The sequence below is a fragment of the Megascapheus bottae genome, chromosome 9, assembly GCF_031878675.1.
Source record: "Megascapheus bottae isolate mThoBot1 chromosome 9, mThoBot2.hap1, whole genome shotgun sequence".
Classification (NCBI taxonomy): Eukaryota; Metazoa; Chordata; class Mammalia; order Rodentia; family Geomyidae; genus Megascapheus; species Megascapheus bottae.
The window spans coordinates 43,885,729-43,911,898 of NC_143517.1; the positions used below are offsets into that span (position 1 = coordinate 43,885,729).

Sequence of the window (26,170 nt, forward strand, 5' to 3'; positions counted from 1 at the left end):
TGCCCAGAGCAAATTATTTAACTTCCTGCAGCCTTTTTCCTATGTAAAATGAGTATGAAACTTTTCTGATGTGGTGATTTGGGATATGTCAGGAACTATTTCCCCCAAGATACATTATGCCTCCCTTTATCTCTTCCCATTCTTTTATTTTGACTGAAGACATAATATTCCTACTGCACCTCTAGATTTTCTACCCTGGTTGGTAGATATTTTGCTTAAGACACTGCTGACGTACTATTACTGTTTCCTTGGGGATATTTTTTGTCCTTTATAGAAGACACCTTGTAGTTTTCAGCTTAATTGTCTTCTTGACCTCTTTAAAAATATAGCTTTTGCTTTCTTTTGAATAACAGCGATGAGAGGTTCATATTTTTTGCTGCCTCTTGCATCACAAATCCTTTCCAGAGAGCATTTTTTTTTGTCTTTCATGGGGCTTGAACTCAAGGCCTGAGCACAGTCTCTAGACTTTGCTCAAGGCTAGACCTCTACTACTTGAGCACAGCACTATTTCCAGCTTTTTTATCTGTGTGTGTGCTACGAAGGAATCGAACCTAGGTCTTCATGAATGCTAGGCAAGCACTCCACTAGGCCAAACTTCCGGCTCCCCAGAAAGTATTTTCCTAACTGCTAGGGTTCGGATGTGGTTAACTGTTATTTTGTTTCTTTGTGCGTTTTTTTTTTTTTTTTGCCAATCTTGCAGCTTGAACTCAGGGCCTGAGTACTGTCCTTGGGCTTTCTCAAGACTAGAGTTCTACCACTTGAGCCACAGTACCACTTCTGGATTTTTTTCTGTGTATATGTACATGCTAGGCAAGCACTCTACAACTAGGCCAAACTCCCAGCCTTGTTCGTTTGTGTTTTAGAGTTCAGTGTTGGAGATTTCATCCACTAGGTTTAAGAAGGGACTGATGGTATAGTTCAGCATTGGAGCACTTACATAGCAAGAAAAGACCTGAGTTTGAGCACAGCATGGCAAAAATTAGAATAATTAAAAATTAAATAAGAAACAAAATATAGCTGGATTTGTAAGAAATGGAGTCTAAGTGGGAAGTCACCAGAGTCTGCTCAGGAAGCATTGGCATACTCTTTGTGGGTCCCTAGTCTGTCTTACATGTCCAGGTGTCACCATGTTCGAGTCATACTGCTGGGATGTAGGCCACTGGGATATGACACAGCCAAAGGCTCTCACTAGAGCTGACATTATACTCTGGACCATAATGTAAGATGGGACCATCAGTCTTAAACTGTGACCTAAACAAACCTCTGTTATCATATACACATACATGTATCTATTTATATCTATGTCTGTTTCTATCTATATATGTATTTATCTATCTAGGTATCTAACTAGCTAGGTATCTATCTATCTATCTATCTATCTATCTATCTATCTATCTATCTATCTACTACCTACCTACCTACCTATGTATCTAAGTATCCCAGCCTAAGGTATGTTGTTACAATAATGGAAAACAAAGAGTTATTATGAGCTCATTATCAATATATTTTCCAAAGATGTCAGTTTTCTGTATTATACTGACAGATAAATGATGTTTCTTTATGATGCCATAAGTGACAATACACTAAGATTTGCTTACTGAAACTAGGTTTTTAAGTGGTCATAATTTGATCCTGAGAGAGAAATACTGGTGCAAAACCTACTGAGTTTAGGCACACTGGAAAATTGTCCATTACAGAGGCTTCCTGTTCTTGTAAGCAGTCATCAAGACCACTCATATGGAAATTTGTTTAGAATAAATAGCACAGCAGTATCTTTTCAGCTACCAAGTTTTAGATACAGGTTATATTTAGAGATACAGCTTTATTACAGTAACTACATATAGGAGAAAAGTCTAAGGTCTTTCCTGAGGCATATTTATTGTCTATAGGCAATTTTTATTTGTAGTCATGACTATGATAGATAGTAAACGAACTCATAAAACTGACCTCCAACAATTTACATGCACCTTTGTGAGGCTGGGGGAAAGCCTTGGATTTATTATGTACCTCTTTTTTTATTGCAAAGATAATTATATTGGTGTTGGAGATGCTCACAGAACCCTAACAGAAAGTTGATGAGTAGTACAGTCAGACCATAGGATATTTCTATTACTTTACAAGCACTAAATTCCTCAAGTGTATCCAAAAGAACAATTTTCAAAACCTTTTGTATTTCTTTGTAGTACTTTTAGTTATTTTATTACTCACATTTCTTCTGCCTACCCAAATAATTTGGGTTTTATGTGTTATAAAGCATAATGCCTATGGTTGTTATTATTTTACTAGAATTTTATTTATCATATTGAATTTTCCTCAATGATTTCTTTCAAATTTGACTTTGAATTATTAAATCATGATTATTAGTTCCTTTTATTCTGTTCTTGCTTTCTCAGTATCTCTCTATGTCTCTGTTATGGTCTCTTTCCCATTCAGAAAGTCAGAGCTAAGAGTAGTGGTTTTGCTTTGCTTGAATGTTATCTAATTAGTTATCGAGAGGAAATATGTATGGATGTGACTCTTTAACATTATGTAGCATTTTCCTATTTATGCTACTAAATGACCTTGAAACAAGGTGATGTATCTGGATGGGTATCTTGGTAATGTTATGATTGCAGACCTATGAGATGCAAAATTCTTTAACTTTTAATTTATTTAAAAAATTTAAAATACCAGATATAGATATAGATATACATATGCATATATATCACCACTTAAGGGAAGTTCATTGTGATATTTCCATACATGTACACTGTATACTTTGAACAAATACATTGTCTCCTCCATATTCCCATTCTTCCCATTTCCCCTTTCTTAGGATATATATACATATATATCTATATGTATATAAACATGCATAAACATACATATATGTATGCATATACATATACATGCCCTTCTATCCTCTTCACGTTTAATACTCTTTTTCTCTCCTTCCCCTATGGACCCTCTCTTAGATAATCTCTTATTTTCATGCTCATTATCATTACTATTACCATTAATCATCATTCTTATTTTGTGTCTATATTCCATAAATGAGTGGGGGTGTGGTATTTGGTTTATCGAGCTACACACGATGATCTCCAGTTGCATCCGTTTCCTGCAAATGGCAAAACTTTATTGTTCTTTATGCCTGAGTAATATTCCAATACTTTGTCCATTGGTTAGTTGTTGAGCTTCTACCAGGCTGTTTCCAAGTGGTAGTGTTATGAACAGATCTGCAATAAATAAGTGTATCTGTTTTGTATATATGTTGATTATTTATACTTTATATATCTATATCTCCAAGACACATACATACATGTACATACAGAAACATACTCAAAGGGAAGGTATGGCAAGTCTTAAGGTAGGCTCGCTTTAGTGTTTTGGGGAACCTCCACACTGATTTCCATAGCTGTTTTACTAGGTTAAATTCCTTCAATGGTGTACTAGGACTCATTTTTTCCTACACATCCTCATCAATATTTGTTGTTTTATTATTTTTTTGATGGACCCTTAATGTAGTTTTTATTTTCATTTCTTTTCTGTGTATTTTCTTGTCAATTTATTACTCATTTTTATCTTCAGAGAATTGTCAGTTCAAGTCCCTTGCCAATCTCTCTATTTGAATTAACACATGAGCCATATCTCAAAATCAGGCATCCTTGGGCTTATTTGTGAAGAAGAGGTGGTAGAGAAGACTACTTTGGTAATTCTGCTCTACCAAATTTATATCAAATCCTAGTGTTACTCTTAATACAACATAATTTTTAAGGGCCTCCTGTATATAAGGACTTGCTATTTATCAAATTCTATTTAATTAGCACAGGAATCCTTTATGGTAGGTATTATTTCTTCCATTTATTATAAATGAGGTCACATGCTCCAGTTTAAAGAACTATCCTGCTACCCCACTGTTGCTTAGTAGCAGAGTTGGAATTCAGACCCATGTCCACTGGACTTCAAAATATATTCTCTTTCAATTCCACCATGCTGAGCTTGTCCTTTTAAGTGAAATATCATGAATATCCTGGATCAAAGAGGAATCTCTATATTGGAAGAAACACTTGACTTATTGAACAGGGTTTCAGATGAACCTACCCATTTAAATGCATTTACATCTTGCTCAAAGGCAATACTTTCTGAGAAAACTGAAAATAAGCAATTAAATTTAATTCACTTGTAGGTGTATACCTAAGGCCATACCCTATACCAGGCAAGTAAATGGAGATTTTAGTATCTTTCACCAGGAAGCAGTAATATCTGTGTTGCCATTTTACAAAATGTATAATCTTTCCGTGTATTTCCATTTAAAACAGTGTAGCAGATTAAATCCATTTCAGCAGCGCCTTGCTCCTATTTCACTATTTTATTCCAGCCTTGTAATGACTTTATCTACTGTGGGGAAGCATCTGAATATCACACAAAATGGAACAGATGACAGAACGGGTGCCAAATGCTATTTCAGTCATCTTGTGCTCAAAGAAGTTGTGAATGTTTTTAAATATAGGGAACTATTTTGTCAATATCAAACCAAGAATTAAGGCTAATAATGAGTGCTAATGTCTGCATATTAGAAAGTTAATAAAGCAAAAGAAGAAATAATATTTTTTTCAGATTCAGCAGTAATAAAACCATACTCCAAAGCAAAAGTACTGTATTATACATGCAATAAATAAGTTTATGAAAATCAATTATTTCTGTCAACTGTTCAATTTAATTTTTATTCATGGAAAGCAAGAAAATATATCATGATTGAAATTCTGCAATTAAAATATGTATGGAAAAGAGAAATGTGTTAGTTTTCAGCTCTTTAATGGATTACATTTTTAAATACTTTCACTCGTTTCTCCCCTTAGAATTGTATTAAACCTGAGGAGACAGATTTCATATTTATTGTAGATAATTCAAGTGACATAAGTTGTCTACTTTTATTTTTCTAATTATAAATAGTAAAGTTATAAACTCATATATTAACTGAAATATTAAAGTAGTTATCATTGCCCATACCTTGTTAAAGAAATGATAGGGAGGTATCCCTGCACCTCTATACCTGTCAAATTCCCTTCACACCAAGTAGTTCCAATTTGTAGAACTGTATTTTAGTCCCGTATCTACATGTCTCCACACACGTGCACGCTGCAGTTCTCAGAGGTCTGTGAGAGAGACACATGTACAATCTTCCCTGAGACTTGATGTTATTGCAAAGCGTTTGTGAGGACTGCTTTTTCATGTCTTCATTTTGCAAATATGGACACTGGACACAGTTTCTATACTGATTCCTCTGACCTAAGGTTTTGCAAATCGAAAAATGCTTTAACAAAAATATTACAATCCAAAGTAAATTTCTTAATTGTAGGAGCAGAAAAAACCTCATAGACTGACTGAATTTACAGGACAGTAAGTGTTAGGATGGTGTCAGACTGTTTCTCTTATTGTTAAATAAAATATAACTGTATTGTCATTAAGGTGGTTTTCAGAGGGGTTACCATTTGTAAGAAAAATGAGATTTTGTCATGTTCATTTGGAAGAACAGAGCATATTTATGACTAACAGTGTTCTAAGTGAGGTCAAGTAGAGATTGCTGTGGTTTGTAATTGGAGTCTTCCTTCAACCTGCCCTAATGATGCTGCCTCCTCTTCCCTTGTAATTGCATTGTGTATATGCAAATTAATTTCTCTTCAGTGCCTTAGAATTTATTCTATTAAGCAGTCTCATTTCGAATCTTGTTTAGATTATTCCCTTGCTTCTGGCTCTTGTTTCCCATGTAGCTCTGATTTTTACCAGCTTGATTATTATTCCATAGCATTGAGTTGAACCTGAACCAAGTATGCTATAACGCTTTTCTGGAGAAGAGAAGTAAAGGTTTTTATGTTTGTGGTCACATGAAAGGGAGAAGTGTTCACTTCTTGGTAGAAACAATGTGTTGTTAGAGTATTGATTTTATGGCCTTCAATTGATCAACATTACTTAATGCAACATCCCAAAACTGAGGCGATGATTTTAGGTGCAGATGTGAAGATGAGGCTCACTGGATGTTTGCTCAGCAAATGATTCAGTAGGTGAATTTGTCATAAATGACACATTTGTCCTTAATCTCTTCATGGAATCACCATCTGGTAAGTACTAGTAAATATGTAATCATTGTACAGAGACTTGGATCTGCTTGTTGTCCCTGGAGTTCAAAAGATGAATTAAACACACCATACCTTAAAAATACTATTTCTGCTGGATGCCAGTGGCTCACATCTCTAATCCTACTCAGGCAGGACCACTGGGAGCTGAGCATCATGGCTCAAAGCTAACCTGGGAAGGAAAGTGTGAGAGACTCTGATCGCCAACCAATCACCCCACCAAAACCAATAACAAAATTAATTTAAAAAATGGAAATGGAGCTTTGGCTCAAGTTCTAAAACACTAGCCTTGAGCTCAAGAGCTCAGGGACAGCACTCAGGACTAGAGGTCAAATCCCAGAACTGGCACAAAACAAAACAAAAGAAGTTTGTCAGGAGGGGCCACTATAATACCTAGTGGAGGACATGCCTGTTTGTGTTTGGGTTTTTACCAGTTTTCCTGTTAAAATATTCATTTTGCCCCTGACTTTATTTTGTAGTTGTCCACTGTATTTTTAGTCATTTTTATTCAGCAACATTTTATTTATTTGGAACTTCTGCTGTCTCTTAGTAGCCATCTGTCATATAAATAGGTGGTTGTTATTTAACTTTTATCGCCTCTTTCCCCATACATTTCCACATTGAATCACATTAATGCAAACCAGTGTTATACTAAGTTAAAAGAAAAAAAGGACCAGTATTCTTTTAAAAAATGAGAAAAGATTTTGATAATTAGCAAAGATGCTTCTGCTTTCCTTTAAATGGTTTATAACATGGATAATAGTTTATTTCCCAACTGTTTCTTCTAAATCTATTGTGAGACCAAAGAGATAAAGCACTCTATGTAATGTCTGGCATATTCTAAATACTTAATATGTGATTATCTTCATGATTTTATAATTGAAAATTCTTGAAGTAGGAAATGAAAACATTTACTAGTTCCCAGTAGGGTAGAGTACATTTCTTTCATTGTTATAAATAAGGTGGTACAAGTATTTGTTCCTCCCACAAATGTATAAGCATATTCTTAATTTCTCCGATCTGGAATCCCATAATGTCAGATAATGTCACTGGAGCAGTTAATCCTGGTTATCTAGAAATGGAATGGGTGACTCACCTTTGAAGTTGACCTTCACAGGCTTGTGAAGGTCAAATAACCCTGGGGGCTTAGTTATGGAGCAAGAAAAAAATACCAGCATGGGCTGAATCTTTCTACTGCTTGAATGGGAAGACAGCTCTGGTAGGAGCTGCTCCTGTCACCTTCTGGTTTCAAAGTTATCTGTCATGTCCTCTTTCTTCATCTGGATTAAAACTACTTTTAGTACTTGTTTGGTTAATGATGATTGTGAAGCAAATATGACTATTGAATGAAAGGAATTTTATAGATGGGGTTTTTCTTGTTCTTTTTCTTTCTCTCTCTCTTTTTATTTACTTCTGCAGTTATTTTCCAGTTAAAAAACTAAGGTAGTATTTATAATATTTATTGAGTAGCTACTATATGCCTAACATCATATTTAGTCCTTTACTTCCATAATCTCAGTTTTGCTACACACTTAGAAGGAACAATTTGGAAACAGAATCACTGGCATGATAATTAGCAACAAACTTCTGAATACACAGGTGATATATATATATATATATGTAGAGAGAGATAGATATAGATATATATGTGCCATGTTCACAAAGGTTGATACAGTTTTCTTTGCATATCATATGGAATCCCAGAAATATATTCATAGTCTCCCTTTTAATGATCAATAATATCTATGAAAAATGTCAAATTTTACTTAAAACATCCCATTGATCATTTCCTGATTGGATATAATTGTAATTATTTCCTAGCTTGCTTCTAATAATATGTCACATTTTCTTTATCAGAAAGCATACAATTGAAGGAAACTGAAATATTTGGTAGGAGATAAAATTTTACTTCACATTGAAGGTTAAGTGCTTAAATCAATTTTATTTATGATGAAAGTCATTACTTTCACTTAAGAGTTGTGCGTACCAATTTCCATATTGTCATGTTTATTATAACTGAGCTCTAATGATTATCTAAGATGAACAATGAAAAGAAACCAGAGTAGATTTACAGCATGCTATTTCATTGATTTTATTGATCTCAGTGAATCCGTAGTACAAACCAGACCTAACTGATTGGACCACATATGAATTATTAATTAAATGTTTACATGTAAGTTGTACTGTGTTCAGTTTTAAGATGGTTTTTGACTTACTGAGGGAAAGAAACAGTCCAAATCCCATTGGTTCTTTGCTAACCTTCCCTCTGAGATACCTTTGGTGAAGACAGGTGGTCTTACAAGAATTTTTTTTCCCTAATGATCAAATATTATTTCATACCTCCACCAAAAATTTATGTCGGATTACAATTCATTCACTACCTTTGGGATAAGCTGCATCGGGAAAAAGACCCACATTAAATTCTTCTTTTCTTCCTTTTGTATATGCATTTTCACCTGTCATTATAAGTGCTTAACAAATATTTTCAATGAATAAACATATATTTAAATAAAGTTCAGTTGAATGTGGTTTTATCAATAAAATATTTTGGTAGACTGTTGGACCAGGCATTGAATAAACAAGGATGGACTTTAGGGGAGGGACTGTTACAGAAATGAAAGCTTCAGATATAATTTCTTCTATGTGGAGGAAAGGAATAGAACTTAGATCTGAAAGGCAAATGCTGAGTTTATCAAAACTATGCTCAACTGTTTTCTTAACTCACTCCCTCTTTCCCTCCATCCCTCCCTCCTCTCTTCCTTATCTCCCTTTCTTCCAAATCGGACATGCTTCAATGAAAAAAAATAAACCAGAGTAGATTTACAGCATGCTATTTCATTGATGGCATGTATGTCTTTAGAAGGTAAAGAACCTGGAAAGTGAGAGAAAGAGAGAGGGATAGGGAAGAGAAAAATAACATATGGTAAACACATATATATATTTCAGGGGCCGGGAGTTTGGCCTAGTGGTTAAAGTGCTTGCCTAGCATGCATGAAGACCCGGGTTCGATTCCTTGGTACCACATACATAGAAAAAAGCCAGAAGTGGTGCTGAGGCTCAAGTGGTAGAGCTCTAGCCTTGAGAAAGTCCAAGAACATTACTCAGGCCCTGAGCTCAAGCCCAGGACTGGCAAAAAAAAAAAAACCACATATATATATTTCAATCACTGAGGTATTAAATGCTGATATAAAACACGACAGTTTGCAAGTTAGAAAAGGTGAATAAAGGGTTGTTGCCATTTGGCAGTTGTTATCTGAAATTTACCATCAGAGGATCACTCATGGAAGGCATGCTGTCGGTGTAAATGAAGACATGTTGACTCATTTTGGTGTGTTCTAATATCATTTACACTGCATCCTTGGGGATAAACGCAGCTTGACAGACAGATTACATATATCTATATGTATATTGATGTATATATACATATATATTACATATATCTATATAGTACACATAGTACAAATCATATAGTATCATATACCATGCAGTATGCTACATATATAACATTATTTATACTATATATATATGTATCTTATTCTAGTAATGTCATTTTAAAACACAGGAGGTTTTTTTTAATTAAATTATATTATTAACTAAACTTCTCCTTATAATATCATCAGTGTGGGTACATGAATATCTGTTGTCTGAAGTGCATGTATTTCAGAATTTCCAAAACTTGGGGGATCAAAAATGTAAATGACCACTGCCAACTCTGGCATTTATACGGTAAGTTTACCACCCTTTCTCCTGAAATGCTTTCCCCGAGTCCTCAGGCATTGTATTTGGATTTCTCCTGTTGCGTTACTTCCTTTAAAACTTGCCCTGTGGTCTTGTCCATCAGACATGTACAGTCAGTGTTCCAAATAAATGGCAGCTAATCTTATAAATGAGTCCACTCTAATGGCTGCTGATATGATACTGGAGCTTGAGATCACTGTTTCCTCTTAGTTTAGTTGTTAATTTCTTTTTCAAAGGAGACAGTATGATAAAGTAAGAGAGAATCAGAAAACCTAGCTTGGAGTCCTACTATCATTCCTAATTTGATAACTTCAAAAGTCACTTTAGCTTTGAGCTCCATCCCAATAAACATAACGCTAAAAAACTCTGAACTTATTCTATACACCCAGGTACAAAGCATTGTAAAAGTTGCATGTAGGAAGAGAATCATTGTGGAGCAAGGATATCAGCACATTTAACAAGGAGAGGCTAGGTGAGTGAATCAGGGAAGAGTTTTTCAAAAGATGGTAAATAAATGTCCAAGAATGGTTCAATTTAAATATAACATAAATGATGGGTACTTCAAACATACAATTTGGTTTAGACCTCCAAAACACAGCAAGATCAACTGTCTGCTATGCCTCTAAATAATGTCAAGGAGCAGCTTTTGGCAAGATTTTCTTTTCATTTACATGGGACTCTAAAATAAATATGGCAGCAAAGATATGAATAGATACTATAATATATAATATATATATACAAAATATACCAGAATTGCATGGAAATGACTATGCTTGCTTAACATTCAGATATTAGATATTTTAAGCATTTTTCAAAACCATTCAGTAAATATTTCAGCAATATAAGTTCAAAGTTTAATAATAATCATTTTGTGTCCATACAGAGATATACTAAATTTTCCAGAAACTAAAATATTTTCAGACAACAATACAAAAAGTTTCCTAAAGAAACCCTTCAATAAGAGAATGGAGTAAGGTAGTTATAATTATTTTAGTGTTGACCCCACTACCTACAATTATTTTAATTCAATGTAAAGAGAATTTTGTTTTCACAACTTTGTTTATGCCATCAGGTAATCCCCCTTCTCCTACACCCAGAATTTTGTACCTCCTCTACCTCTAAGGAAGGCCTAGGCTTCCCCAAGACACACAGACTTAGTGGCTTTCACCAATAATGAAGAGTTTTTTATAAGATTTCAACATTATATACAATATTCTGGCAATGCCAGGCTCCTAAGATGTATATTCATTGGTGACGTGTCACATTCTGAATAACTCTATGGCTTTTTTGTTTTAATTCTTAAAAGTAGTCATGTTACACATATTCTGTTTCTTTGGATGGAAATTTTAAACTTTATAATGGAAGACCTCTTTTACACTGGTCTTCTGCATATTTCTTTTAGCTGAATTCTTCCTTAAAGTCCTACTTCTCTGAAGTAGACTAAAACTTTCAAGGTAATGCTATCATTTTCTCCCATGTTATTTGCTCATCTGTCAAGTCATTCCAGTATCCTTTGGCAGTCTAAAGGGTGATCTAAATGATCAGCTCCTCAGTCCCAAATAGAGCCTTGCTACTGTAGACATTTTTTCTTCCAGGTGAAATTCATCTTATTATAATTGCTACATCAGAATGTTTCATCCATTCAAGGTTTCTAATCTAAGTCTTTTAATCTCCATCCAAACCATTTTTTTGGTGTTGAAATAAAACAGTAGTATCTAGTAAGTTAACAAACAATTATATGCTGTCACTAAAAGTCATAAATCATTATTATGATTTAATCGATAATTGGCAGGTTTCAATGGATCTTACCATAGAAAGAAACTTAGCCCAAGAATTATTTTTTAAAGCCAGGCAGAATAATGAGTAACCAAACATTTAAATTTTTAACATGTGCTCATCTTAATAGCATCAGCTTGTAAACTTTTGTCCTCAATGGCACTTTATAGACCGAGACATTTTAGAAAGTATAGTCCAAGGAAATATTTCGAATTCTTGAGAAATGCAGTGATATTTTTAAGTCCTTCCAGGTTTTAGACAATTCCAGTGTCTTGCAAAGTTTTTAGGTATTGAATGCATTGTGTGAAAAGGGAATGTTTCTATTTTGCCACCACGATTATGTTATCTTCCCTAGTGCAATTACAAGCTCATTCGGGGCTCTTTGTGTTAGACTAATAACTTCTGATTCGCGGCTGTCACCCAGTACTTCTGCATGCACTTTTAATACCATCTACACTGCCCCAGCACTTACCTAGGGCAGGCATTTTTCTCTAAGTAACGACTCATCTTGGGCAAATCATTAATGGAACATCAAAAAGATCCCATCTGTTAGAGTTACATATGGCTAAGATAAAAATGATCAAATATATCATTTTTTTTCTTTATTCTTTCTTTCCCCCTCCTTTCTTATCCACACAATAAATGGAGTTGTCAGCAGGATAAGTTCATGTGCCGGATAAGGTCACAATTTCATTTAGTGACAACTTCCAACAGTAGGAACTTACAAGATTCGATTTATTAAAGAGTCGGAAGGGATAAGATCACTGCTTGGCCAGCCTGATTTATCAGGGTTTGACTAGAGTACTTGAATAGAGAATGTCGTATTTCAAGTTTATGTTCAAAACTGTAGTTTAGTGTGTGTTGTGACTGTGTGAGTCAAAAATTGAGAAGGAAAATTAGAAAAGTGTTCTATAAGGCAATTTGTAGCCAACAGCCAAGAACTATCATTTACTTGGTCAAACAGTGCCTAGAGATGCATCAACACAGTACAAAAGAAATAGTATCATTTGTCTTTAAATGCAGATAAAGCATGTGGCTATTAAGGCTTGTGGAAGCCTATGTAATGACAACACTGTGGCTTGATTATTTAAAAAAAATCAACAGTGAAATGATCTAACCCCCATGTATTTGGCAGGCAGTAGTCAAATGGTTATAACCCATAAAACAGCAAAAGCTTTGCCATACTTTGGCCACCTTGGCTGACTTTGAAAATGAATCTTTGAGCACTTTTTGAACTCAGCATGACTTCGGGCTGTCCATGTGTGATACCATGATGTATAATGTTTTCCATCCATGAAGGAAATATAAATATGGGTTCTATCGCTCTAGCCTGGTGCTATAGAAAGGCCTGATAAACATTATGAGCCAATTCATGTGGTCTGCTTTGAAATTTGGTTATATACTGAAAACCAAGTTTAAATCAATCCAAAGTTTATTTTCAGCAAATGAAATAAGATCTCCTGTCATCTCATTTGCTTGCAACCCTGTCTTCTAGTGAAATGGGAGCCCAGCCTTAGGACATGGTCTGTGATTAAGAGATGGCCTATAAATACCATATATGTTTATATCACCAACTTAATTCTGGATTTAGCTGAAATATGGCTGCTGATAAGTAATATGAAAAGGGCCACATCTTGATCCTTCCCTTTTGAGATGCTATTTGCTTTGTAAAGATGTATCACAAGGATCCTATTAAGAAAAATACCAAACAATGTCTTGATAGCCCTTTCAATGAAAAAAAATATTTAAGGTCATTGCTTGGTGACTTTAAACATTTTTATTTTGTTTAGGACCAAAACTAGTTTGATATTTTTTTAAAGCTGTGGGATGTTTGTTAGTGATTTAACTTAGGGTTTTAGAAAAATATTTTAAGTGAAGCTATCAAAATTCTTTGAGTAATCACAGACTTTTTAAAGTATGTATTATCAAGAAGATAAGAGAAACCGCCCTCAGCACTAACAATATTATCTTTTACCAGAACTGATTAGTCTTACCTACGTGTCTCAAATATTTGCTGTGAACTTACATGGCATGTTAAAAAAATAAGGCTTCTTTTTGAAGAACGACTATGAAAATATGAACAGATTAAAGAAAGAGCAGCTTTTATTTTTCCTTTGGGTTTGAATTTCAAGAGATGAGGCTAACACCTAAAAAAAACAATAGAAAGGTTGAACTAATGAAATGTGTGGTTGTTGTAGTATTTAGAGAATATGCTCACATACTTTTTAATTTAAATATCAATTTTAACTGTTGAAAAATTAATGTGTATGTTATTATGAGAATCTTCATCCAATTAATCTTGTTCAACTTTTATTTTCAACTGCCATATATGGCATACTACAGTATGTCTCTACCAGCAGATATATGCAAAGTTTGAAATATATATATAATAAATAATGATGTTTATTTCTTATTGAGGTAAAAGGAATTATTAGGGAGGAGACTGAAAAGTACAATTAAATGGGAAACTATATCATCATCTACTGTGACTCCAGCGAGGGTAGGAGGCAAGCACACTCAGATTGTTCTTAAGTTCAGAGATGCTTTGTGAAGGGGAATAGATTTGGGCTATATCACATGACAGTGTCAATCTATTGAGGCAGCATCTGCCAGGGAGCAGGAGCAATTCTCAGAAAGGTGTTCAAGCTAAATTGGGTAGGTGGCAAAAGTGAGAAAGAAAAATTTTCTGATTGGGAGAAGAGCACATTTTTACAACAATAAAACTTCAAAGTCGGGGAGCCACTATAGCAATATTATGATAGAATTAAAATTGAAGGGCAAATGTTCAATTTGATTTGTGAAAAGTGAACTAGCTCATGTAAGAGCTTGCACAAATCAGTGATATGATTTGTCACTTTCTTTTTCTAAATTTCATGTTTATTCTGGAAGAGCTTTGGAGCCTGAATTAGAGATGTAGGTTGTTGAAATGGATAGAGTTGCAAAATTCTCAAAAGAAGATCAAATCTCGGAGATATTGGGGAGACTAGTCAATGCATGGTGAGATATTTGGGTAGAGGTGACAAAGAGGAAATATTTGGATATGGTGGTGAAAATCTGTACATATTTTTTAAATGTCTTCTGGTCAAGTAGTACTTATAAGTTACTTGCAGGTGTTAATTTCACAACACTACTGACAGATGATATAGTGATTCATATTTTGTATGCAGAAAGTAAAATTAAGGGGGTTATCTAACTTGTTTGATTCATAAGACCTATTTGGGTACTCTTTTTCAGAATTATTTATTATTATTATAGAGGTGATGTACAGTGGGGTTGCAGTTACATAAGTCAGGAATAAGTTCATTTCTTTTTGAACAATGTCAACCTTTCCCATTCTCTCTCCTACTCACAGGTTGTGTAGCTGATTTTCAATACAATGTCTAATGCTGCATTTGCTCATTCTTTACTTCCCCATTTCTGTGCCTGTTACCCTCCCAAAATGTTTGTTCATTAATCAGGTACTCTTATTATGTTTAGAGCATGTTCTCAGTGGTGTTTGACTTTTTTGTCTACAAAATTTCTTTCAATTCAGACGCCTTTGTACTTTACCTTATCTCGTCCTTTTCTTTCTTTTCCAAATTTTCACTTTCATTGACTGATCTCTATTCCTTTAGGTTTCCTTGTTGTTCATTGTGTACACTGCCAAAGATTCAGTGCCTAAGCAACATACCCAAATATGATCCATACTTTTCCCCCCATCTCCTAGAATCAATTAACCTAGTTCTATGAGTTTAAGTCTCTAAGCTATATAGATTCCAATACCTGAAGTAGGACTTTTCAGGTCCAAATTAATTTTGTTTGTCGCTTCATGTTTGGGCCTAACTTACCTAACAGACTCATCTATCTATCTATCTGTCTGTCTATCTATCTGTCTATCTGTCTGTCTATCTATCTATCTATCTATCTATCTATCTATCTATCTATCTATCTGTCTGTCTGTCTGTCTATCTGTCTATCATCCATTTATATATACACGCAGAAAGAATAAATAAATGTGTAAAGTAATGAAAGAAGAAACAAAGCAATGAGTAACCTTATTAGAACTGAAAGATTTTCCTTGTTTTGATATGTTGAGTGATTTCCAGTCAAACATGCATTTTGTTATAAGTTGCTTCTAAGATAGGTAGATCTTGTAAACCCACCTATACACTGAACCATGCCCTCAGTGGACTTTCTATCTCTTGTGAAGTATAATCTCTAGAGTTATATATTAATAAAAGACTATTAAGTTGAAAAAAATCTTACTGAATTGTACTTTGGTATTAACCCTTATTTTAAAAATGATGGAGCAAAACTCCCCCCAAAATAAAAAGTATTTTACATGTTTTAGACGACTTGAGACTAAAAAGTCTTGCTTTTCCTCTGTTTCATAACACTAATCTTTGAAAACATTTAAATACATAGTATTAAGCACATGTAAGTTAAATTTAGCTTCCCTTTCTATAGTATCCTGTTTCTGTTGCTCTTCCTAACTTAGATTTACATTATGTGTGTTAATTAATTACACTATGCCTATGCTTCTCTATAAACAAAGTTCTGAATAAGTGAAGTGAATAAATGATTTTTAATTACTCCAGCCACACAAAATATTTCCCCAAACCTCCAAATAGCTTCTTAACAAGGAAGAAAGGAGACTGGGGTTTTCATTCTTACCTAATAGAGTTGAAAAGATTGAGTCCCTAGTGTGGACAATTACTGGACTCCATGTTATGACTTTCTTTAAGGACTTACAAAGTACTTTTGGTTTGTTTAAAATGATAATGCATAGTCAAAGACATCTAAAATCTGGGGATATCTAGATATCACTTTTATGATCTGCCCTAAGTTTGTAGTACTTAATCCCTTAGAAGACAGATCTGATTGTAAATCCATCAGTAGAGATAAGGAGTCACTGTTTGACTAAGTCTGAACCCTTTACAAATGAAGTATGTTATTGGCAAGAAGAAAGGATGAATTACCTTTGGAAAACAGTTTCTCAGATCCTCACAGGTTCTCTATCAGTAAATGTGACATAACTGTTCTTTTAATGTGTAAAACCAACAATTATGTGGACATCATCTTTATGTGGAAAAGGAAGTTTTTAACTAGTATTTAGGTAAGGGATACAGCTATCCTTTTGAAGCCTCAATAAATTTTCTTACCTACTGGTCATCTGAAAAACCAGAATGAAAGTAGTTATAGGTTTTATGTTAGTGAATTCTTTCATTTTTATACAGTATTCCAGTGCTGGAGCGATGGGATGATAATCCTAAAAGTTCAAATTTTTCAATTGTGAACTGCTTGTGGCTTATAGTCTATGATTTTGATTTTTACAATAAGCAGTGATAAAAATGAAAAGCAATATCTGATATTTGAGTTACTAAAAGAGTGATATAAATGCATAAAAGAGTAGATATAATTGAACTCAGGTAGATGGCACTGCTTCTTAAATTATCACTTGCATCTGCATAGTAGAAAATAGCTATTGGCTTGAAATGAAGCTGGAGTAGCTTCATGTTACCCATCATGGAATACTTATCATGTGTAGGATTTATTTGTTAATATGTTCTATTTCAAACTTTACAGTATTTTTTATTCTGTATAATTTTTCACTTATATTTTTCTTATTCAGTTCCTTGTCATTCTTAAGTCTGCAGCTTGGTAAGCTGAAAAGAAATATGATTATAAAATAGTAAACTGTTTGAGATAAAATTTTAAAATGCAAAGCATTGTCATGGCAAGCCAGCAATAATCTTAGGGCATAAACATCACCAATTTACTTATTTAAAATAGACCTCAGTTTCTAGTTGAGATCATTTTCCTGTTTATTAAAAATTAATTCAGTACCATTGCTTGGGAGTTTTTAACATTTATCTATTGACTTTTATATATAAATTAATATAGTCATCTACTTCTTAGCAAAGCTTTTAACGAATTCCTGCTACATGCAATTATGTATATTGGCTTCATTTCCTTTTTCTCATTAATGATTTGAAATATTACTCTGGTTTAAGAGGAAGACAGACCTGAATTTCCTATTCCTCATAGCTTTTGTCTTTTTCCATTGACTAACAGAGACCCCTACCTCCGCAAAATATACAGTGGAAAAATATCAGTATAAACTATTTTTATTTGGGTGAATAAATATCACTACTTATTGTCCAGTCAGTTTTCCTGTATATTGAATGTAGAAATTATTTCAGAAGATTTTCATATCCTTAAAGAAAATAACTGAGATAATCTTCACCAAGTGTTAAATAAGTGAAAGAAATTTAACCCTCAAGTATTGTCCTAAAGTTTGTAGTCTAACTTTTTGATATTGGATCTGTCTTTTGTGAAAATGTATTATCATATCGAGTTCTTAAACAACTGACTAATATGATAGTGTGCGTGTGTAATGATGCAGGAAAGAAATTGGACTAAATTTGAATACTGTTATGATGATGTTTTCAACTCGGGATAACAAAAATCTAATGTTTTTCAGGCAAAGCATGATTCTCCTTCTCTGAATGCTTAGAATATTGTGCATGTAAAAGCCAAAACTGAAGAGGTGACTATTAAGGAACATGTGAAATCATTCTAAATATTTCTGTGTTCATTGTCTGCAGGGGAACTGGAAGTGTTTCAGAAAGATGGGGAACGAAAGATTCAGAGTCGGCAACAACTTCCTGTGGGAACAACCTGGGGACCATTTGCTGGGAAGATGGACTTGAATAACAATTCTTTGGTATGTAGACTTTCTGAAATATTCGGCTGTTCAAATGTTGTCATAGCCTAGAAATTGTTTGTGTCTCAGTGAAATCCTGGAAAGTAAATTTGGGATTCTTTTTCTGCTTTCATGAACTGCCAAACTTGGATATTTTCCAAGTGGTCTGACAGTAATATACACACATTTTGGAAGGAAACAGCTTACTCATATTAAATGGTTGGCTAGAAAGGTAATTTATAAGCTTATTGCTTTATCTGCTTTGCCAGACTAAGACTATTCACATTTAATAATATGTACAATTGCCTTTAGTTTTAAGATGACATAAATTAATTGTCAGCCATTACTGGTTTACATGAACAATAAGAAATAAACAACTTTATTATTCCTTAGTAATGGTGTTTGTACTTCTAAGGGGAAGGATAAATGATTGGCAATAAAATTAGCAATAAAATAAAGTTTGTAAAACTTTTGTAAAAAGTTCTGAGACCATGGGCCGGGAGTTTGGCCTAGTGGTAGAGTGCTTGCCTAGCATGCACGAAGACCCAGGTTCGATTCCTTGGTACCACATACTTAGAAAAAGACAGAAGTGGTACTAAGGCTCAAGTGGTAGAGTTCTAGCCTTAAGAAAAATCCAAGGACAGTCCTCAGGCCCTGACCTGAAGCCTCAGGACTGGGAAAAAAAAAAAACAGTTCTGAGACCAGGAAGTCTACTACTTGTTAAGATTATATGGATTGCTGACTGACTAACTAGTTGTTTTAAAGATCTCTTCAGCTAATGCCAAGTAGTTGGGATTGTATTCAATACCAAGGCGTTGGGCTACATTTAATTCTTGAGCCTCTAGAATTCCTTCTGTCTTCCCAAGGTTACCCTAATCTCTGTGGCCATGGTCTCTTTCCATTTTCAATGTCATCAATGACTGCTTCAGTCTTCCTCTTCCATATTCTAACTCTTCTGCCACCCTCTTCTGTTTTTAAGGACACTTATGATTATTATAATGTGTTCATCTAGGAAATACAGGCTGACTTTTCTGACAGTCAGATGATCTTCTGGTTGTTTTCTTAGCTTCCTTTTTGCCATGTAACACAACATTCCCAAATTTTAGAGCTTAGGAAATGGAAGCCTTTTATGAGCAAAAATAATAGGTGGAAAACATCTCTCATTTTGCATAATAAAAGTAATACAACTTAGACAGAATAATGTTTCACAGTCCTTAGAAGAGCCAGGAATTAATGTGTGCATATTTATTCTGATGAATGCCATTTTCTCTAAATAGTGTTCCTATAGGAAAAACTCATGAATATTGAATGACAAAGTCTACTTGATGGGGACAAGAAAACTCGCAAGGTGGATAAATGTATCAAATTCTCCAGCATGTCATTCCTTTTTTTTCAATTTATAGCATGAAAGTAATTTCTTCTTTAAGTTATTTTATGAAAGGGAAAGATATGGGCAGATCTCTGTGTACTCAAGCACTGTGTCAATATAACATAGAATACTGATAGAACTGAAAGTAATGGTTGGAATAAAGAGGAAATATTTATGTCACCAAACTTCCTTGTGAGGTTCTAGCTCTGTTTCATACTTCCCAAGTCCATGTATTTATCTATAAAATAATAAGAGATTTGATATTCAGGACTAGGCAAGTACATTATTGTTCAGGTTACATACTTAACACTTTAAGGCAATGTCTTCAAAAGAGGGGTTGATATAAACTCCATAAACAACAGCTGCCTTAGTTTGTTAACAGAACTTTCTACTAAGACCTTTCAGAGAGTGATATGTTCGTGAATGGTGTAAAACAAAAAAGTAAGATTACCCAAACATCAAAGATGGAGTTAATTGGTATCTGAAACCACTTTATATGGTTTCTGTTCTCTAGCACTGCTTAAAAAGTTACTTAGGCATTAAGATATTTATTACCTTATATATCACTGCATACCAAACATTAGCTACTTCATTTTTCTGGCATTCCTACAATTGCTTAGTGCCTTAGAAATGCATGTATACTTAAGACATGAGCATTTTCTTGTGAAATATCAAGACAAAATTTATATGAAGTACACATTTCACCTAATCTTTCTATCACTACCTGTATAAATACAGGCTGGTAGTTTCATGACATTTTAACCATATGCTTAATTGTGATACTTGGTTTAAAAAACTATACAGATGAAATTTTCATTAAAATCACTTCCTAGACAACATAGTTTTGTTGCTTTAATTAATTTCCTTGTAAATTCTAAGTCTACTTTGTAGAATGTTTAATTTCAGTGTGAATATATAAATTTTCTAGAATTTCTGATACTTTTTAAATCACAGGGATTCTCTATGGTTTCACAGTGTAGTGATGGGTTATAATTCATTATAAAAATAATCTCAACTCTATTTTTTATGTTAGAAATTAAATATCTAATTATATTGGTTATTTTAAAGATTGTTTACAGTAGACCGTAAATATGATTTTCTTTAAGGCAAATACCTCTTCTGGAATTTATTCCTGATTTTTGGTTTTTAGGTACTGCTAGTAACACCATGAATGCTACTGTATGTCAGTTGACTAATACAGAATGCATACTGGAAGATTTATTTCTAAACAGTGTGTCGATGATTAACTCATTTGAGTTAATTTGGAGTCTACCTAAAAAAAACTTGTAAATTTGGTTCTTTTTGAATTTCTACTTTGTACATGGGAAGAAAAAGGCTATCGATGACAATATCTATAATATGATTTGAACATCATAAAAGTGAGAATGTATCTTTACATGAATCCAAATTCAGAAAAAGCTTCAAAGAGAAAATATGCAATGATTATAGTGGCTGTTTTTTTTTAAACTTGAGCGTGTTTCTGCTTACACTACTTGAGTAAATCAATGCAAAGAAATCTATTATTTTAAGATTTTATTGCCTTCTTAGAATTTTCACAGGCATTTCATATCCTGAAGATAAATGTTCCTTATAATATAATAAATATAATATAATAAATATAATATAATATGCAGCCTACTAACTAACCCTTCCTTACTTAACTTTGACTCTCATTTGGATTAGCATACATTTTTAAATTGCTTGTTCTCCGATGGATGTAATGTTACTGTGCTCAGATTCACAGTGTTGGCTCAGGAGACTCAGCACACTAATTAATCCAACACAGTAATTAATTGAGTCACCATGCCAGATGTCAAATCCTTTTTATATCTTTCAAGTCCCCATCTTGAAGAGCATTTGCAATATGCCACCTTCTGCAGAAAGCCTTTGCAGACCAGGCATTTAGATGTATAGAGAACATTCCAAGAAACATAGGCTGTGGTAAAACACCAAACAAACTGATCTGACACCAAGTTATACTTGTAATCTTATAACACACTGAACAGAGAGCAGCCCTCTTCCATATCTTCTTATCTTGGTAGATATTTGATGCTTTAAAATTTTGAAAATAGCAGCTGTAGTAGAGTAACTGTATTTATGGAGAAAGGTACATGTAAAAAAACTATAAATTTTATATGATATTTGGTTTTCATACACAGATGATGAGAGATAATCATATTTTAGCAATTTTACATGAGAATAGTTCAGTATTACACTTCAGGAACTTAAACAATTAACACACAATTGATATTGTCTCTGAAATTGATGTTACAATCTCTGAAATGTATCGACAAATACTGTTCCTATCCATCTCTTCAAATGGACCTGTTAAAATTCCACAAGCTCCAGGCTCCAAGTACTTCCCCAAACAAAAACTTTATAGGATGTAGGAATTTTATGTGTTTAAGTTTTGCTTTCTGTTAAGGAATTAAACTTTTTCAGGGAAACAATACTAACAGCATGTGTGAGATGATAAGATGAGATTCATGATAAGGAATCAACTCATATAGTTTATGGAGTTAGAAGAGTTCAGTGTTGCAGTATGGGCTGATACGTTGACACCCAAGCTGGTACAAATGGAGTCTGAAGATTGTTGTACTTTCCTGTTTTCCTGTAGAAGTGAATCTGATCTTTCAGGCCTTCAACTTATTGGATATGTCCTATTAATTGTCTTGCCCAAGTTCATTTATTCATTTTTTATTTGTCATTATTAGTAATATTATTTTTTTCCAGGTTTTGAACCTGGGACTTTATGCTTGCTAGACAGACTGTATAATTAGAATCATGTTCCAACTCACTTTGGTTTGGTTCTTTTTGAGGTAGGTTCTCCATTTTCCTCCAGGCCCTCCCAGATTGAGACAGTTATTATTTATGCTTCCTGTCATAGTTGAGGTGACAGATGATTGCCAGCTACTGGTTGAGATGAGATCTTCTAAACTATTTGCTGTTGCTGACATTGAGCCATGCTCCCATAAGCCAAAATTTACTCACATGAATATTCACTTTGTTCAAACACACATTCTGTTAGCCATTAAAAGCTTCAAAGTAAGTGGTAATTTGTGTTTCCATTTATGAATTGTGTGAATTTCTTGCCAGTTAGTAAACCTAGACTTTCTTTCCCTCCCCTTCCTCTCTTTCACTCTTCCCCCTCCCTCCCTCCCTCCCTCCCTCCCTCCCTCCCTCCCTTCCTTCTTTCCTTCCTTCTCTTTTCCCAATTATGGGGCTTGAACTTGGGGCCTAGGCACTATTCATGAGTTCTTTTTCCGCTCAAGGCTAGTGTTCTACTTCTTTGAGTCATAGCACCACTTCTGATTTTCCAGTGGTTCATTGGAGATAAGAGTCTCACAGACTTTCCAGCCTGGGCTGGCTTTGAACCACAATCCTCACATCTCAGCTTTCTGAGTAGCTAGGATTACAGGTGTGAGCCACCAACATGTGACTTGTCTAATTTGTACAGCTGTGTTTCAGTGTTGAAGAATAATATACAATAAGTGACAACATAGCAGGATTCAATGTCTTGTGATTTTGTTAGTTAAAAATATCATGACTGTTGACAATTTGAGTTTTAAAATGAAGTTCTTTTCAATTTCTGCCTTGGAAATGTAGTTTCTATAAATGCACATTATACTTTTGAAGTTATTCCCATATTCTCCCAACGACAAAGATCCTTGTAATAAACTAAGACTCATATGTGTTAGCACATGGAAAATCCTAATAGCTATCAAAGAAGGTTGGGTGTCTGGATTTTAAGTGCCAGTTGCCCTCTCTTGTTTGAAAGTATCAACTGTCAGTAGCTAACTAGACTGACTGAATTCAGCCATCTGCTGGGATCATGTGACATGCATACTTAACTAAAGTGAACATAAATATTAAGTCCCAGATAACTTACCCTATTAGTAAGCTCACTATAACCTGTTTAATTCATTCAAAATGAAATTTGACAATTTTCATTTCATTTTGTTCAATCAGAATAGAACCTGTTTTCTTTTCCCTACAGGGCATTTTTGATATTAGTTCAGCCAGAGGAAAAATATACATGGAAAAAATATACATAGAAAATTCCTGAAGGACATTCATTGACCTAAATAATATATGAAATAATGCACGTAATAAATTAAGATTTAGACTAAACTAATGCATAAAACTAATTCTTCTGTTTTTCAAAGAAATTATCTTCATAGCAATATAGTTAAGGAAAGAATTAATTCTTGATCCCCATCATCATAGTTATTGTTATTAGATGTTTCCATTTCTCCCAGTCCACCTTTCTCAGCATTCATCCTTGATCATCCCCACTGCAGCATCTTCAGCTTTCATGCTGTATGTACATTGTGGCGAATATTTCTCTACACAGGCCTCCAGCACTCACTTCTCCAGTCAAAGGCAGTTTAGTGGAAACATCTGTGACTTTTCTACCTGAGGAAAATTTCCAACTTCAGAAGCACAGTCAAGGCAAGCCAGGCATACTGAACATGCTGAACATTCGTATTCCCGGATGTAATATTTAGCCAGTGATGAGGAGAAGATTTGTGGCTAATATTCCTCCCTCATCGCTTAGAATATGACAAGTGTTCTACATTGTCTACTAGAGTTTGCCAGTGGAATTGACCTCCAACGGGCTTAATGCACATTTTATAGACATCTTTCCCTTTCTTGCTCAGTCCTTTATACTCCTGCTGGACGACTCAGAGAATACCTCCCCTATTCCCTTGGGAATCTGCCTCCAGTAAGCTTCGTGTATAGCCATACAGAGAAAGCTTCTAAGACTGAATGCTGAAGTGAGGTTATCAGCAAATATCCAAATTATTGCTGAGGTTCAAGCATAGATTTTTTGAATTTACATTATTCAGTATTGAGTCTCTACCACTGCTATACAAAACAATTAATGCTCTACAGTAAAAACTAATCTAGTAGAATGCACTAATCAGGAACATTATCACTGACCTCACTCATTTCTGGTCACCTCTACCATGTCTGTGATATGACTTATATTTTGGTAAGCATGACTTTGGTTTGGGTCTTCTGTTCTCATCACAGACGTTGACATGGGGAATGCTATCTTCCTTCTTAATGCACATTTTAATCCGATGGCAAGACTGCCATGGATGTCTATTTCTCATATTTCTCTGAGCCTTGGTTTATTTTTTAATTTAACAGTATTTGCCTCCAAAAACACTTTTGGTCTTTCTTCTCTTCCCCTTTGTCCCTCGTGCCTCAGGGAGATTATCTACTCAGAAAACTTCAACAAATGCACAAATGACATTTATATTAAAAAATAAACCTCTAACCTTGGCTTTTTTTATCCTTTCTTTAATATAACCTAATTCAACTGTTTTTCCAAACCTTTACTACTTAATTCCTGCGACTTAACACTGAAGTTTATTCTTAACTCCACAGATGGAATAGGAAGATAATGTTGCTCTCCTTGACTTCCAGCTCCAGTCAGCCAGCATGGATCTTGGGGTTGCTGGGCCCCTTTCTGGCTTTGCAGAGAGTTCATTCAATTAGTTGTTTCCCATCTTTTCTTATCCCCTTTCTATATTTGTCCCTCTCCTCACATCTCAAATGCTTGTTCACATGTAGAATTGGACGTATCAACTCTTCTCTCTTTTTGTGTGAAGCTATTACCCTCTTATTTCCTTCTGTTCAGAGCCAAACATCTTTCATGATCGTATTCTCGGGTGAGGAAGTAGAAGCAGCATGAATCCTGTTTTCTGAATCTCTGCTGCCTTCATCTTATTTTGTTTATATTGCTTTGTTGAAATTTCCTTCACGTTTCATCTCAATCATGACAACATTCACTTCGCTCTTCTTTCGGCCATTTCCCTGTTTCTTATTCTTCACCCCAACTACAGAATGTCATAAATATGACTAATATCCTCAGTCAGACTGAAGTATCTGAAATGCTCTGCCCATCCCTGTGTTTTGACTATAGAGTCAGCCCAAGTTCACCTGCAAAGTAGGCTTTCCCTGAAGCCTGCAGTTTGGAATAGAATACCACTGAAGAACTGTGGCCATTCTCTCTGTTTTCTGGAAGAATGGTACTAATCACATAACTGGAATCTCTTATTTGCCTTTTTCCCCTGTAGAGCACATGTGTGTTTATCTTTTATCTTTAAGTCTTTCCTGCTTAGACCAAGGTCTAGTACACAGTAGGAGCTCAATTTCTTCTTTTCATTATTTCCCCAACAGCAAAGAAAGGTGTACATGTCTCCTTAATCAGCTTCCTTCCATTTCAATTTCCACTGTGGTCTTGCTTCAGCTATCCCACTTAGAAGGACACTTACTACAGTAAATGCCCTCATGAGTCTCTCTCTCTCTCTCTCTCTCTCTCTCTCTCTCTCTCTCTCTCTCTCTCTCTCTCTCTCTCTCTCTCTCTCTCTCCCTCTCCCTCTCCCTCTCCCTCTCTCTCTCTCTCTCTCCATATATATATGTGCGTGTTTTTAATTTCATTTGAGTGAACAGATCATGATAGAGATGTATAACTAT

General features: G+C 34.5%; 1 protein-coding gene across 2 annotated transcripts in view; it reads left to right on the forward strand.

Annotated features, from left to right (window-relative positions):
* Zfpm2 (zinc finger protein, FOG family member 2) overlaps positions 1 to 26,170 on the forward strand; it is a 405,961-nt gene that overhangs the window by 188,736 nt on the left and 191,055 nt on the right. For both annotated transcript variants that reach the window (XM_090339252.1, XM_090339251.1), the window contains exon 4: positions 18,215 to 18,333. In XM_090339252.1, coding sequence (XP_090195378.1) covers positions 18,310 to 18,333 — 24 coding nt within the window. In that variant the 5' untranslated portion in view covers positions 18,215 to 18,309. The remainder of the gene's footprint in view (positions 1 to 18,214; positions 18,334 to 26,170) is intronic.